Genomic DNA, 16,265 nt, shown 5'->3' with positions numbered 1-16,265 from the left:
TTCTAAATATTTCCATTCCCCCAACCTAAATCACCAAACACACATTTTGTTCAGCTTTATGACAATAAAAGCCTTATGTCTTCAGTAATTAAATCTTCCCAAAGCCCATAGAAAAGAAGTATTATGACTCAGCAGGCAAGAAGCAATTTCATAGGGTCAAGGTGAAAGGGAGCCCAAGCTGTTGATGAAGTTGAAACAAGGTAAGGGAATGCCTAGGTCTAAAGAGATCACAGAAACCATTTTCCTAAACTGTGTGCATACAGACTCAGACTTATGTGCCTTGTTTGGCCATTAAGCAGTCATGCCATTGGATTTTACATAAACAGTAGACAACAGAGTAATATTGTTGGGAGCTCATAGAAAAAAGAATCGCAATAGTGTGTATTGCAGCTAGGCTGGAATTGCCATAGACTACTTGGCCAGGTTCTCTCCACTCTCTAACATCATTGTAAACTGGCATGCATTATAAAACAATTCTCTAGCCTTTGTGGTACTACAAATACAATTTAAAACATGCAATGATTATTTGTTCAATGTTTCACCTGTGTGTGTGGCAAAATGAACCAGTTCCCACATTCCCTTAGTTGTGGCCATTAACTGAAGTCATAATTGGCCTTGCCACAGGGAATCAGCGGCATCCATAGAGAAAAACACAAAGCTAGAGGAATACATACTGTATATACTCAAAGATAAGCTGAGTTTTTCAGCCCTTTTTATGAGCTGAAAAAATCTCCCTCGGCTTATAATGGGGTCAAGGTCAAGCCAAGCCTGGAGGCCATTGCTTGCAATATATGATATATTTCTCTCCTCCCTTATCAGTGTGTTTTATTTTCCAAAGCCTCCCTCACTCTTAACCAAGGGAATGTTTTGAGAAGGGAAAGAAGCCCTTGCAAGTCAGGAAGAATTATATATATATATATATATATATATATATATATATATATATACACACACACACACACATACACACACACACACACACACACACACACACACCCATTAATCTTATAAAAGCATTTTCCCCTCAAATATTTGTTAATCTCTGCTACAGATATGTAGGCATTTCCCTCAGCAAGCCTTTGCAATCCCTATGTACCTAAATACGTCTATCTATCTATCTATCTATCTATCTATCTATCTATCTAGAGATGAGAGGCCTGTAATTGACATCATAGGTAGACCTCAACTATGAGAGACAACATGAAAAAACACATTCAGAAAATCACATTGTCTGATTTTTCACGAATTTATTTGCAACTTATGATGGAAAATAAGTATTTGGTCACCTACAAACAAGCACGATTTCTGGGTCTCATTGACCTGTAACTTCTTCTTCAAGAGGCTCCTCTGTCCTCCACTCATTACCTGTAGTAATGGCACCTATTTGAACTTGTTATCAGTATAAAAGACACCTGTCCACAACTTCAAGCAGTCACACTCCAAACTCAACTATGGTGAAAACCAAAGAGCTGTCGAAGGATACCAGAAACAAAATGGTAGTCCTGCACTAGACTGGGAAGACTGAATCTGCAATAGGGAAGCAGCTTGGTGAGAAGAAATCAACTGTGGGAGCAATAATTAGAAAATGGAAGAGATACAAGACCACTGAGAATCTCCCTCAATCTGGGGCTCCACGCAAGATCTCACCCCGTGGGGTCAAAATGATCACAAGAAAGGTGAGCAAAAATCCCAGAACCACATGTGGGGACTTAGTGAATGACCTGCAGAGAGCTGGGACCAATGTGACAAAGGCTACCATCAGTAACACACTGCACACCAGGGACTCAATCCTACAGTGCCAGATGTGTTCCCCCTGTTTAAGCCAGTACATGTCCGGGCCCGACTGAAGTTTGCTAGAGAGCATTCGGATGATCCAGAAGAGTATTGGGAGAATGTCATATGGTCAGATGAAACTAAAGAAGAACTGATTGGCATAAACACAACTCGTGTTTGGAGAAGAAAGAATACTGAGTTGCATCCAAAGAACACCATACCTACTGTGAAACATGAGGGTGGCAACATCATGCTTTGGGGCTGTTTCTCTGCAAAGGAACCAGGGCCACTGATCCATATACATGAAAGAATGAATGGGGCCATGTCTCGTGAGATTTTTTGAATTTTTCGGAAGTTCTTCTGGGTAAAGAAAGGAATGTTGCCCACAAAACATAAATGTGAAATCCAGTTTTAGTGTAGATGTTACTAGGAAACAGGATATTCACCCCTAAACATAACAAAAAATAGAAATAGTTCACATTTTTTCTAACTCACACCTTTTTCATGTTCCCCAAGTAATACTTGGGGTTGGGGTGTTGATCAGAGAGGGGGGGTTATTTTGGCAGTGTAATGTATTCAAGTATTGTCATGCCTACATTTATGGATGGGAGTGTAGGTGAAAGAAATTAGTTTATGACAGCATAGTCCAATGCTGCTAAATCTCTTTATTCTACCCAGTCATTCCTCTACATTTGCTGGGGTTAGGGGCACATGACTCCTGCAAAAGTAAAAACAAACAAACAAAAAACTGAGAGAAAATATCACAAAGAATTTCTAGGTTCGCCAGCATCACTCTATGGCCAACTTTTGCTGGAATCGTATTGAAGGATGAAGAGATTCCAATATAGATGTCCTCTCTAGGAATCTCTTGATCCTTTAGTATGGTTCTATGGTCAAATCATGGTGGAAGCTGATCAGTGAGTTGCACTGGAGAATGTACAGACTTTGAAAGAGAACATCTTAATAAAATCAGTGAGTAATCAAATCTGCAAAAGTCAAATATAAAAATGTGGATGACCAATTGAATAGTATTGGACTATACTTCTGCTGAAGTTTTTTTTTTCTTTGGTGGAGGAGATATACGAGGGCTATCCAGAAAGTTCATTACGTTTTGGAATTAAAAATAAACAAAGTATAGGAGAAAACATTTACCATATTCAGTTGAAAGCCAGACCCAAATACTAGTTCTCACCATAGTCTCCACTGAAATCTAGGCAGTTATCATAGCGATAAAAGTGTTTGGAAAGCCCCCCCTCCTTACATCCCCGCCTAGCTTGCGTCCTGAACCAGGCTGGCTTCCCTTCCCTCAGCTGTCAAGTGTTGCCTCAGCTTTCCGCAAGATCTTCCTGGATCGCTCTTTTGTTTTGCAGATGCTTGCAAGGAAGGTGCTCTTCTAAGGTTTTGCAAGAAGCACGCCTTTCCTGTCCCAAAAAACCTTCCTTGCAAGCATTTGCAAAACAAAAGGGCGATCAGCGGAAAGCTGAGTGCAGCATTTGACAGCTGAGGGAAGGAAAGCCAGCCTGGTTCAGGACGCAAGCCAGGCGGGAATGTAAGGGGGGGGAGGGCTTTCCAAACACTTTTATTGCTATGATAACTGCCTAGATTTCAATGGGGACTATGGTGAGAACTAGTATTTGGGTCTGGCTTTCAACTGAATATGGTAAATGTTTTCTCCTATACTTTGTTTATTTTTAATTCCAAAACGTAATGAACTTTCTGGATAACCCTCGTAGTCCAGATGGATTATGAACATAACTCAAGCAACAGCATCTTTTTGGGCAGAGAGGATGTGGTGATTACATCTCCCAAGATATGAGGCAGGGGGGCATCGTTTGTAGTTTAATGGGTTATCCATAAGGGAAAATCTTAATCCCTCTTTTCAGAGTCTCTTCTCTAACCCATTTAACAGAACCTTTCACCTTCATTTCCCGTTATGAAAAGACTCTCCTCCTCACAAAACCTGACATAATTGTGTGGTTTGAGCCTCACATTTATCAAACAGTGCTTCAAAACACTACAGTAGAAGTTATTATTATCTTCTTTAACCTTTGTAAGATGCTCAGTGAACATGTTTTCCTCATGCATTAAGGAAAAACATGTAATGTTTTCAAAGTACTTTCAAGCAGAATCAGGGAATTCACCTACATCTTTTGTACTTTCTTTTAATGTTTGCTGAATTAAACACATTATTTGAGTATGAGAATTGAAGATTTAACTGATCAAAAATGGAAAATGACTCTAGTGCATTAGTTTGTCTCTTTCTTACTTATTTAGACAATCCCTTGTTGTCTGAGTATTATGGCCTTCCAAGTGTAGTGGCTTGGCACTGGATACGTAGGTGATTGTAGAGCCCTGTTCTTGACCCACATGTTCTTCCACAGTGAGGACATCAGTTTCCAGATGGAAGGTGGTCCTGATCAGAGTTGGCATGATGAGCCTTCTTCTTGACACATTTCTTCCTTTCTCCCTCCATTCATGCATCTTCAAATTCCACAACACTGCTGGCCACAGCTGACTTCCAACTAGAGCACTCAAGGGCCAGGGTTTCCCAGTTCTCAGTGTCTATCCCACAGTTTTTAAGGTTAGCTTCAAGCCTATCTTTAAATCTCTTTTCCTGTCTACCAACATTCCATTTTCTGTTCTTGAGTTGGGAGTATAGTAACTGCTTTGGGAGACAGTGATCGGGCATTCAGACATTGGAGCCAGTCCAGCGGAGTTGATGGCATAGCAGCATTGCTTCAGTTCTAGTGGTCTTTGCTTCTTCCAGCATGCTGACATTTGTCTGCCTGTCTTTCCAAGAGATTTGCAGGATTTTTTGGAGGTAACGCTGATGGAACTGTTCCAGGAGTTGAGTGTAACGTCTGTAGACATCTGTAGACAGTCCATGTTTCGTAGGTGTATAACAGGGTTGGGAGGACAATAGCTTCGTAAACAAGCACCTTGGTATCCCTACGGATGTCCCAATCCTCAAACACTCTGCTTCATTCAGAAAAATGCTGCATTTGCAGAGTTCAGGCGGTGTTGCATTTCAGTGTCAATGCTGATTTTGTGGAGAGTTTGTCTCTATCTATAACTAATTACCCCAACCTTATTTCTGTATTCCTCCTGGTTTTCTTTTTTTTTTTACTGTATCATAATAAATTCTGAATTCTGCACATGCTCTCTTGTTCTCCATTTATACTTTTAATTTTCTATTTTCATATCAAATCCACTCCTTTGTAGTTTTATAACTGAAAATAAGACGAGTTCACATAATCCGTGGAACTTCTGACATTTCAAAATCAACTCTAAATATATGTAATGTGGCATAAGAGAAATATTATTCCTATTTCTGGGCAACATTCAAAGTGTAAATGAAAATAGGAATTGGTAATTGAATTAATGGCTGACTGCCTGTGCCAAACTGAAAAGGAGTGAAGAATAGCTCCCTTTTCAGAACAATCATTTCTGACTAATGAATAATTTTTCACTATTGCACAGAAGACTAGGAAGTTTTGATACCACAATTTTTCTAGTTTCTAGAAGACTAGACACTTATTGTGGACATTTATCTTTTAGCTAGGTATTGTGCAATGAGGGGCTTCCCTTGCTTTTATGGATCCACTCTGATCACTTATTTTCAGCTCTAACCCAAACACATTTCCAATAAGCACCTCAAAAAGTAACAACTCCTTCTTTAGGTTCTTACAAGCACAATCCTTTCAGCAGCATCAATCACACTCCCTAATCTTGATTGAGGGAGCATGTGGGGCATCGTGGTTTGAGTGCTGGACTAGAACTAGGGTTCAACCCCCTTCTCAGCCACTGAAACCCATCTGATGACAATGGACAAATTATAGCTTTTTGGTCTAAGTGAAAGGGAATGCTAAATCCCTTCAGAATAAATCTTGCCTATAAAACTCTATGATAGGATTATTAAAAGTCGGGATCAACTTGAAGGCATATTACAGCAACCATCCTTATGTAGAGTGCATGGGTGCCATGTGTAGCAATTATTTCTTATTCAATTTGTATCTTTGCTTTGCCACAGAGTTCTAGTTCAACACTCAAATCACTGCCCCACATGTTCCCTCAATCACAGCTGATCTCACAGAAATATCAATGGATTGAAATAGCTATAGCTAAGTTGAACATTATCCCAAAAAAATCATTTCCTCAGTTTTCAGTGCAACCTTCAACCACTCAAAACAATTCTGATTTCACTTTCTCTTCCTTCCAAATCTTTGATCTAAAGATCCTGATTCTCAGTATTTTATGTTGCTTCTCACTTGGAGGGATTTCTGAGTCGACACTGAAAAAAGAACACTTTAGAAAAGTATGGAAGCACTGCCTATGTCCCTAAATTACTTTGGCGGGATACAAATAACCAGGGCCGTAGCCAGAAAAAATGTGGGTTTTTTTTTTTGAAAATTTCAGGGGGGGTGAACCTCTTACACCCCCCCCCCCCCCCACCAGCTACATGCCTGTCAATATCTGCTTGAGATAGTGCCTGGAGGGACTTTTAATTTTTTGTGTCTCATAGACTTAGCATGGGGATTTGGTTAACCAGTTAAAAATCATGAGTAAACTAGGGGTTTTTTTTAACACCCCCCCCCCCCCCCCCCCCCCCGGCTACAGGCCTGCAAATATCATCTCTTGATTTATAAAGATATTGGACAGCTTTGCACCATTAATGTGAATTCACTAAAAAGAAAGAAAGAAAAAAAGAAAGAAAGAAAAGAAAGCATTGCATTGTTGGCTCATGTCTACGAGGATTCCAAGATCTTTTTCACACCTATTGCTGTCAAGCCAGGCGTCTCCCATTCTATATCTTTTTGTTTCATTTTTTCTTCCTAAGTGGAGTATCTTGCATTTAGTTTCGGCTCATCTCTCCTTGTGAAACTCTGTGCTACAGGAGATTCCAAACAAACTATTTTATGTACTCATTACAAACAAGGTATATTCTACAGCCTGTGACTGCAGAATATAATATTATATTCAATATATATTGACTTTTTAGGCATCACCTGTTTTTTACCGTATTATTTACTGCTTTATAAAAGCCCTTCAGTTTGTTTCAGTTTTAGTGCATTTCTGATAAACGAACACTTTTGATCACCTCTAAATAGTCTTCTTGCTTTCTTTTTGTAATGCAGAGTGAAATAGTAACTACCTGTGCAACAAGAAGTATATTAGGCAACATAACTAGGCACTGTAGTATTCAGTGTGATCTTGAGAACCAAAATTTCCTAATAACTTGCACTCATTTGTCTGGAATACCTACCAGAGGAAATCCTGGGAGGCAAAGATCCTCCTCGTGACAGAGGATGTGGGGCTGGAAGGCTATTTAAAAGTCCTTCCCTCAGGAATCTCGGGCAAAGAGACTTCACCCCAATGGGCGGGAAGGATCCTTATAAAAGATAAAAATTGTAAGTCATTAGACAGTTATTTTAATTGCAGAAAAGAAGATGTTGGTTTGAAAAAATTGTAAGAAAAGACCACAAAAATATCATCAAAGTTAATTTATAAACAGTTGTGGTCAGAAAAAAAGTCTGGTAAACTAAGGCAAATCAAAAAGTCAGCACATGCAGGCCAAGGATAGAAACCTGATTATAAGGATTAAAGTTTTGATCATACAATGACACACATTTCAAATAAGAAAAAATGTGGGGAAAGAAAAAAATCAGATCAAACCACTGTTTTCCTCGACGTCTGCATTTTAATGTTTTGGGATATATCTTCCAATTAGATAACACAGTCCAAAAAAAATGTCTTGGTGTTTTGAATTTTAGTCCTGTTCCTGGGATGATTTAGGGTGCTGCTTCATAAAATTGCATCGGATAGACTGCATCAGCTCTAGATGTAGTTATCATGATTTTCTGTGGGTGAGCAGATGGCAACTTCCAAATGGCATATGTTCTGTATCTCAGTTGCAAAAACTAGAGACGATAGGGGAAAACTGGTGCCACTTTTTGAATCAGTGGGGAAAATATACCCAGAAACAGGGCTAACATTTGAGGCACCAAAATGTGTATTGGCCGGAGTAATATTTCATTTATTCTAGGTTAATAGGTTTCCTCCAACATGGTGCTATCCAGATTTTTTAGACTGCAATCCCCATTATCTCTTACCTAATGAATGTTGTCAAGTGATCTATGGGAGTTATTTTCCAAAACACATTGAGGCAACTTTGGGAAAAACTGCCCTAGATATACGTGCAGTTGGAAAATGAATTTTCTTGACTGAGATGTAATATTGCAGAGTACTTAAGCAATGAACTAGAACAGAGTTTCTAAACCTGGGGGTCAGGACCCGTGGGGGGTCGCAAGGGGGTGTCAGAGGGGTCACAAAATACTATCAGAAAACATATTTCTGATGGTCATAAGAACCCTTTTGGAAAAGAAGGCTGAGAATCTCTCCACCTGCCAAACCCTTCCAATATTTTCTGTTGGTCATGGGAGTTCTATGTGCCAAGTTTGGTTCAGTTCTATTGTTGGTGGAGTTCAGAATGCTCTTTGATTGTAGGTGAACTATATATCCCAGCAACTACAACTCCCAAATGACAAAATCATTCCCCCTCCCCAACCCCACCAGTATTCAAATTTGGGTGTATCAGGTATTTGTGCCAAATTTGGTCCACTGAATGAAAATACATCCTGAATATCTGATATTTACATTATGAGTCATAACAGTAGCAAAATTACAGTTATGAAGTAGCAAGGAAAATAATGTTATGATTGGGGGTCACCACAACATGAGGAACTGTATTAAGGGGCCACAACATTAGGAAGGCTGAGAACCAATGAGCATTCTTTCTCCTTTCTTCGTCCATACATCCTGCTTTGGAGAAGACTTGCCAATTAGTCCAATCACAGTTTCCTGTGATGTCCAAGCTATACCTATAGTTAAGACAAACTTTAAATCTATAGTTTTTGGTAAAGGTGGATACCACATTATTTGCAGACTACATGCAGTTCCAGTGATTGTAAGATTTCCCCTGGACTCCCAGCCACTATCATTTGTGCCAAAATATGGTCAGTCAAACTTGCAAAAACCTCTAGGAACCTGACTGGCTTTTAAAAGCAACACTATATGCTGTTCATATGAAAAAATTGAAGTGTGCCTCTACTTACATCTCTATTTTTTTAAAGGGGGTGCGCGTGGCCAGCCAAGGTCTGTGGGAGTGTGGTGAATGTGTCCCTAGATCCTTGGGAGTTGACCACCTGTGGTTTAAGCAACACTCACAAACCAAGACTGCAAAGTACATGTTCAATTTTGTCTCTAGGCAAGACAAAACTACATTACTTTAATGAAGATTTAACACAACAGCAGGTATTCTCTCAAGCCAAAAAGAGGGCTTACATAAGAGGAATAGCAGAGCATGTATCTAATTCAGAAAATTAAATGCCTCACTCCTAATTTACCATCAGGTAAATTAGATCTGGTCCTAATGGTACTCTGTGGACACACTTTTAAAAAATCTTGTGTCAGTTCTGAACAGAATATATAGCTATGACATTTCTTACCAAAATTGTATGTTTCAGCTTTGATTCTGAAATTATGAAAGGACTCGATGAAAATTATGTGTTTATTTCTCAGGTCTTCTGGTGGGGAACTAGCACCGTATTTATGTCCTTGGTGGCAGTTGTTTATTTCTTGAACATGTGCTGGACACCAGAAGCTAACAGCTCATGGACAGCATCATTAAGGAGATCACTATTTTGGGTTGCACTGTGTTAGATTAAGTGACTATGGTACAGACTATTATTTCTGGAGCGAAACTGATTTTTTTTTTTTTTGCTGCTGTGGTGATCCTAATCTTAACATAACATTAATAGCTTGAGAAAGTACAAACATGAAGCAGGATCGGATAGAAAGTGAAAACTTTATTGTGTCTGGGAAGACCAGTTTACAGAGTGGTCCAAATCCTTAACCATTCAGCCACCCTGAATCACTTCTGGAGAGAGGAGGTGGGTATAAATAAAGCCTATTATTATTATTCATTAATAAATTGATTCATGAAATGTATTAAGCCATAATAATCTACTATTGGAAATGTTGCACTGTATTTTTCCCCTTCTTTTTTCTTAATTGGGCTACATGAAATATAATTAACACAGAAATAAATTCAATAAATGATGCACTCAAAATTGGAGTGCAGTGATGAGTATTAAAAAGATATTCTGTTATTCTGAAATTTATAGCCATGTCTCCTGCACAAGCATTTGGCATACTTACAAGAAATTGTTTGAACGTTTTAAAGCAAAGGAAATGTTTGATTGGAAAGCATGATAAGTCACAACAAATAGTAATCCTTCGGTAGTATGACCAAAAAAAAGGCTGACTATAGTTTATTTTAAGATTTGGGGAACTGTGATTTTTCATCTCTAATCATGCAGATTATGCATAAATTCTCTACATCTGAGGTTAAGCTTAACAGTAGAAAAAGGCAAACAATAGTATTAGAAAAAGGAACAACACAAGATAGAATCTGATGATCGTCTCTTTTTTATTTGGATGTAGAACTTCTTCAGCCTTAGAACCGGTAGAGAGAAATCACAGGAAGCATCTGTTACAAGAGTAATTAAGTGAAAACAATATTGTTTTTGTAGTGATAAATGTATCAGTGAATACAAGTGAGGGCTATTAGTTAAATTATAAAATCAAGATAGTCTAGTTTTATAACACAAACATTGGTAGGCCTTTCCTTAAAGAAATGATAGATTTTGATAAATTGCACTATTTTAGAATCTAAAAGTGAAAAATAAACACTATGGAAATGAATGATGGCCTTTGCTTAAGATGTGTCTCATAATTATAACTATGGAATACTTTGAGAATAATGTTTATATACTTGGGATTTTATTTTAAAATGTAATATATAGGACAGACAGCAGTGAAGTACAGTAGAGTGTCAGAACCCTGCTACTAGAGCCTGGATGTGGCTCTGAGTTTCAGGGTCACTGACATTGATAAGACACCTGCGGCTCAGGACTCGGAGAAGAAACGGCCGCTGGACTTGGCGGGGAATTTGCGCGGGGTTTTGCTGAGCGGGAAGAGACTTTTCAAATGAGGGGGAGGGTATATAAAGGATGGTTGGCCGGAGCCTCCCATTCTTGGCTTTTTTGATGTTCATGTTTCCTACAGTAAAAGTTTCTGGTGATATCACAGAGAGTCTCGTGTGTTCATTCAGGAGCGGCTGTGGTGAGCTGACACTAAGCCAAGAATACGGACACCATCCCGCTGTAGCGGTGAGGTGTAACATGCAAGTGGAGGATGAAGAGCTCTTGGGCGCAGGAGGAGGAAGGTCGGAAAGGGCCACTCCCGAGCCGGACGCTGAGTTCCACCAGCTGGCGGCCCTGGCGTCATCCACCGCTTATGCCCAGCCAAATGGGGTAACCCAGAGGCGTGGAGTGGTGCGGGGAGACAGCACCGGAGGAGAGGAAGGTTCACCTTCCCCAGGCCCACAAAGGATGGTGTTTCTGGAGGAGAGGATGTCGGCGATGGAGACCACCCTGGCAGTGATGTCGAGGGCGATGGAGCGCCTGGCGTTTTTGGCGGAGCCAGAGAGAGGAAGGGAACTTCGGGCTGGCTCAATGTGGGACGTGAGCGTGGGAAGCAGCCAGGGCTTTGCAGACCTCCCAGCACCGAAGGGAAGGGAAATGCGAAAGGAGCCCGGCGCCCGGCCCAAGACCCAAACAAGCCTGACGCGGGTGGAGGAGAGTGACGACGAAGGGGCAAAACCTCCGAGAATCCCAGCTACGCTCCCAGCTGAGACCCTGGTGCCCCTGGCGAATGCCGGGCGTGGCACAGGGCCAAGAGAAGCAGCAGCGGGGCCCACTGGTCCGCAAGGGGGCTTGCGACGGGCGGAGAATTGGGGATTGCCACCACAGGGACCCCTACCGAGACGAGAGGAACTAAGGATCGAGTTTGGGGGAGAGTCCTCTGAACTGGATTTTTTCCTGACCACGGTGAGGGGCTATATGGAGGACAATGCTCACACTTTTAGAACGGAATCCAGCCGGATACGGGCCATTGGTGCAGTGTTGAAGAGGGGAGCGGCCAGCTGGTACGTTCAGCTGCACGCGCGGCGCGACCCATGTCTGGGGTCACTCCGACGCTTTATGGGGGCCCTGGAGACCCGTTTCCGAGATCCACTGGAGCAGATCCGGGCGAGGGAGAAGTTGAAGACCGTCTCCCAGGGGCAGAGGTCGGTATCTGAGTATGCGGAGGAGTTCCAATGCCTCGCCGAAAAGGTGCCGGAATGGTCTGCAGTAACAAAGATAGAACTCTTCAAAGAGGGTCTCAGGCGGGAGATCCTCTCCTGGGCGGTGCATCGTGATGAGCCTGACACACTGCGCGGATGGATTCAGCTGGCGGGGCGCGTCGAGACATCGCTGGCCCAGGCGAGGAGGCACCGAGGAGGGCTACAGCAGCGGCCGCAGATGAAAGAGGGGAGCCGGAAGGAGGGATCAACCCCAGCCGGGAGGAGAACGGAGCCGACAGGGAACGTGAGCGCCAGCAGGAGTGGCTGCTTCGTGTGCGGCCGGTTGGGCCACAGGGCTGCCGAGTGCTGGCAGAGAAAAGGGGAAGGCGGAGGCCAGCCCAAACCAAGAGCCGTGGCAGGAAAACGCGCCGAGGAAGAACCACCGATGAGGCACCACTCGGGGGGGTTGGTAAGTCAGGACAAAGCTATGATAGTGATCCCCATTCAGCTTGAAAATGGCAGCAAACAAGCAACCTGCAAAGCATTTGTGGATTGTGGATGTTCCAGGAACATCATCTCCCCTGAATTAGCCGAGGGATTGGGATGCGAAAGAACGAACCTAGAATCCCCAATAGCTTTTTCGCAGTTGGACGGATCCACAGCATCGGGATCGTTAGCTAAGTACAGTGCCGAAGATGTAAAGTGTAAGATAGGGAGTTGGGAAGGAAAGGTGTCATTTGTGATATCACAAATAGCCAGCTATAATGTTATACTAGGCATGCCGTGGCTGGGGCAGGCCAACCCGCAAATCAACTGGGAGGATAAGAGCATGATCTTCAGGATGAATTTGGAAGAAGGGAGCCAGGAAGTTGAGAGGGAGCCAGGGAAAAGGGGGGAGGAAGACTCTATCAGAATAGCAGAACTGGCAGATAAATTACCCCCAGAGTATCGGGATTTTGTGGACGTGTTTGATGAGAAGGAAGCAGACAATTTCCCACCGAAGCGGAGAGTTGAAGTGAAAATAGAGCTAGTCCCAGGAGCAGAGCTTCCCAAGGCAAAAATATACCCGATGTCAGCTAGGGAAAAGGAGGAACTGAGAAAATACATTGATAAAAACCTAGCGAGGGGTTTCATAGAGCCTTCAAATTCCCCTCTAGGGGCGCCTGTGTTGTTCAGGCGGAAAAAGGACCAAACGCTGAGGCTCTGCATTGACTACAGGGGCCTAAATGCAATCAGTACTGTAAATAAATACCCCCTACCCTTAGTGAAGGACTTGATCGCCCAGTTATCGGAAGGACAGATATTCACTAAATTGGACTTAATTGAGGCCTACCATAAATTGCAGATCAAACCAGAGGACAGGTGGAAGACGGCCTTCTCCTGCGCATTCGGATTATTCAATTATCGTGTGCTCCCCTTCGGTTTGTGCGGGGGAGGGGCCGCGTTCATGCAATTAATCAACGAAGTATTGCATCCATTGTTGTACAAGGGAGTCTTTATTTTTTTAGATGACATATTGATAATGTCTCGAACTAAGGAGCAACACGTAGAACTAGTCAGGGAAGTCCTACAAAAGTTGAGGGAAGCGAAACTGTATGCGAAGCTTGCCAAGTGCGAGTTCAATAAAGACCAGATAGACTTTCTGGGGTATAGGATTTCCTCCCAGGGAGTGGCGATGGACCCTGCGAAGGTGGAAGACGTGAGGGGGTGGGAAGCCCCCAAAACACGGAAGCAGCTGCAATCCTTCCTAGGGTTCGCAAACTTCTATAGAACATTTATCAAGGACTTTGCGCGCCTCACTTTGCCATTAACGGATTTGTTAAAAACTAAAGGCAGGGGAGAAACAGCCAAAGTGAAGGCCCCAGGGGCCAAACTGACATGGACAATAGAATGCCAGGAAGCTTTCGAAGCCCTTAAAAAGCGTTTTACTGAGGAACCTGTCCTACAGCACCCTGATATGTCTAAGGCCTTTGTACTACATTGCGATGCGTCAGACCGGGCATATGGGGCAGTTCTGCTGCAGAAAGACGAGGGGGGGAACCTGAAACCATGTGGCTATCTGTCAAAAAAGTTTAGCGATACAGAAAAAAACTGGCCGATTTGGGAGAGAGAAGCCTTAGCGATTCTAAAAGCACTAGAGTGCTGGAGACACTTTCTGGAAGGAAGTGGAACACCGTTTGAGGTGTGGACTGATCATAGAAATTTACAGTATCTAAGATCCCCTCGTAAACTATCAGCGAAGCAAATTAGATGGGCCCAATATTTCAGCCGTTTTGATTTCAGACTCAGATTCTTCCAGGGGAAACATAACATACTCGCTGACGCTCTCTCTCGGATGCCTCAGCACGGGGGAGGAATTCAGGAATCTGAAGGGAGCCTGTTCCTAGATAAGCAGTGGGGCCTGGCAGTACTAACTCGAGCACAAGCGGCCAAAGAAAACAAACGTACTGCCATTTCCACGGGGGGAGGAGAAATATGGGAGGAAGAGTTGAAGCGAGCGTATGGAATGGACAAATGGTTACAAACAAACAAAGAAAAGGGAGAATTGTGTGGGGATTTGGTGTTTGTAAATAAGAAATTGTATATTCCTGAATGTTTAAGACGAGAAATGTTAAGGAAGTGCCACGATAACAAGGGTGCGGGTCATCTAGGCCCCACCAGGACTATTAAACTGTTGGCCAAACAATGCTGGTGGCCCGGAATGAGGAAAGACGCCAGGGGGTACGTCACGCAGTGCGAATTATGTGCAGAGGGAAAAACACCACCGGGGAAGCCCCAGGGGCTATTGCAGAAGGTGGTGGAGCCCATGAGGCCATGGGAATGCGTGGCCATGGATTTTGTAGGCGAACTACCCCCCAGCAGAGGCCACAGATACATTTGGACAATATTGGACCTATTCTCAAAACAGGCACACTTTGTGGCCCTGCCAAAACTCCCCTCAGCTGAAAAACTTGCTGATTTGTATGTGAAGCATGTATATCGCCTACATGGGTGTCCCGACAAAATAATTAGCGACCGGGGAGTCCAATTTACTGCAAAATTTTGGGGAAAATTCTTACAGCTGTTAGGAGCAGAAAGGAACCTGAGCTCGGCTTTTCATCCCGCAACCAACGGGGGAGTCGAACGCACCCAACAAACACTGTGCCAATTCTTGAGGATGTACACCAATTATAGACAGGATGATTGGGCGGACCTTCTACCGTTTGCTGAGATGGCTTTTAACGGGGCCGTACATTCGGCCACAGGTCGTGCCCCATTCGAAATAGTATACGGACAGGAGGTGGCACCTTTCCCCAGGCTACCCGAGTGGAAGGAAGGAGAGGCCCAGACCGACAAGGAATGGCCGGCCAAAATTAAGCAAGGGTGGCAGACCGTGGTGGAGGCATTGCGGGAAACACAAAAGAAGTACAAGCTCTTTGCAGATCGTAGGCGCCGGGAGGGGGACAAATTGGGCGAAGGGGATCTGGTTTGGCTGAGCACAAAAAACCTGAAATTGGGGTTCCCATCTAAAAAATTGGCTCCACGCTATATAGGGCCGTTCAGGGTAGCAAAAAGAATAAACGAAGTGACCTATGAGCTGAGGCTACCCAAGGACCTAGGAAAGGTACACCCGGTATTCCATTGCAGCCTGTTAAAAAAGTATAAAGGAACTCTGGACAGCGGAGAACAATAGTTGTGTTTAATCTTTTCCTTCCAGGACGAAGGGGAGGAGGACGCCATGTCAGAACCCTGCTACTAGAGCCTGGATGTGGCTCTGAGTTTCAGGGTCACTGACATTGATAAGACACCTGCGGCTCAGGACTCGGAGAAGAAACGGCCGCTGGACTTGGCGGGGAATTTGCGCGGGGTTTTGCTGAGCGGGAAGAGACTTTTCAAATGAGGGGGAGGGTATATAAAGGATGGTTGGCCGGAGCCTCCCATTCTTGGCTTTTTTGATGTTCATGTTTCCTACAGTAAAAGTTTCTGGTGATATCACAGAGAGTCTCGTGTGTTCATTCAGGAGCGGCTGTGGTGAGCTGACAGTAGAGTCTCACTTATCCTCGGTTATCCAAGCCTCTGGATAATCCAAGCCATTTTTGAAGTCAATGTTTTTAATATATCATGATATTTTGGTGCTAAATTCGTAAATACAGTAATTACAATATAACATTACTGTGTACTGAACTACTTTTTCTGTCAAATGTGTTGTATAACATGAAGTTTTGGTGCTTAATTTGTAAAATCATAACCTAATTTGATGTTTAATAGGCTTTTCCTTAATCCCTTCTTATTATCCAAGATATTCACTTATCCAAGCTTCTGCCGG

At 42.9% G+C, this 16,265-nt stretch overlaps 1 protein-coding gene across 8 annotated transcripts in view; it reads right to left on the bottom strand.

Annotated features, from left to right (window-relative positions):
• epha6 (EPH receptor A6) overlaps nucleotides 1-16,265 on the bottom strand; it is a 579,601-nt gene that overhangs the window by 87,782 nt on the left and 475,554 nt on the right. For 6 of the 8 annotated variants that reach the window (XM_062974910.1, XM_062974911.1, XM_062974914.1 and 3 more), the window contains one exon: nucleotides 7,037-7,162. The exons of the other annotated variants lie outside the window; for them this stretch is intronic. In XM_062974910.1, coding sequence (XP_062830980.1) covers nucleotides 7,037-7,162 — 126 coding nt within the window. The remainder of the gene's footprint in view (nucleotides 1-7,036; nucleotides 7,163-16,265) is intronic. 8 annotated transcript variants of the gene reach the window in all.

This window comes from Anolis carolinensis, chromosome 3 (assembly GCF_035594765.1).
Source record: "Anolis carolinensis isolate JA03-04 chromosome 3, rAnoCar3.1.pri, whole genome shotgun sequence".
Lineage (NCBI taxonomy): Eukaryota > Metazoa > Chordata > Lepidosauria > Squamata > Dactyloidae > Anolis > Anolis carolinensis.
The sequence above is the reverse complement of the archived record's forward strand: the minus strand, read 5'-3'. Positions and strand labels throughout refer to the sequence as shown.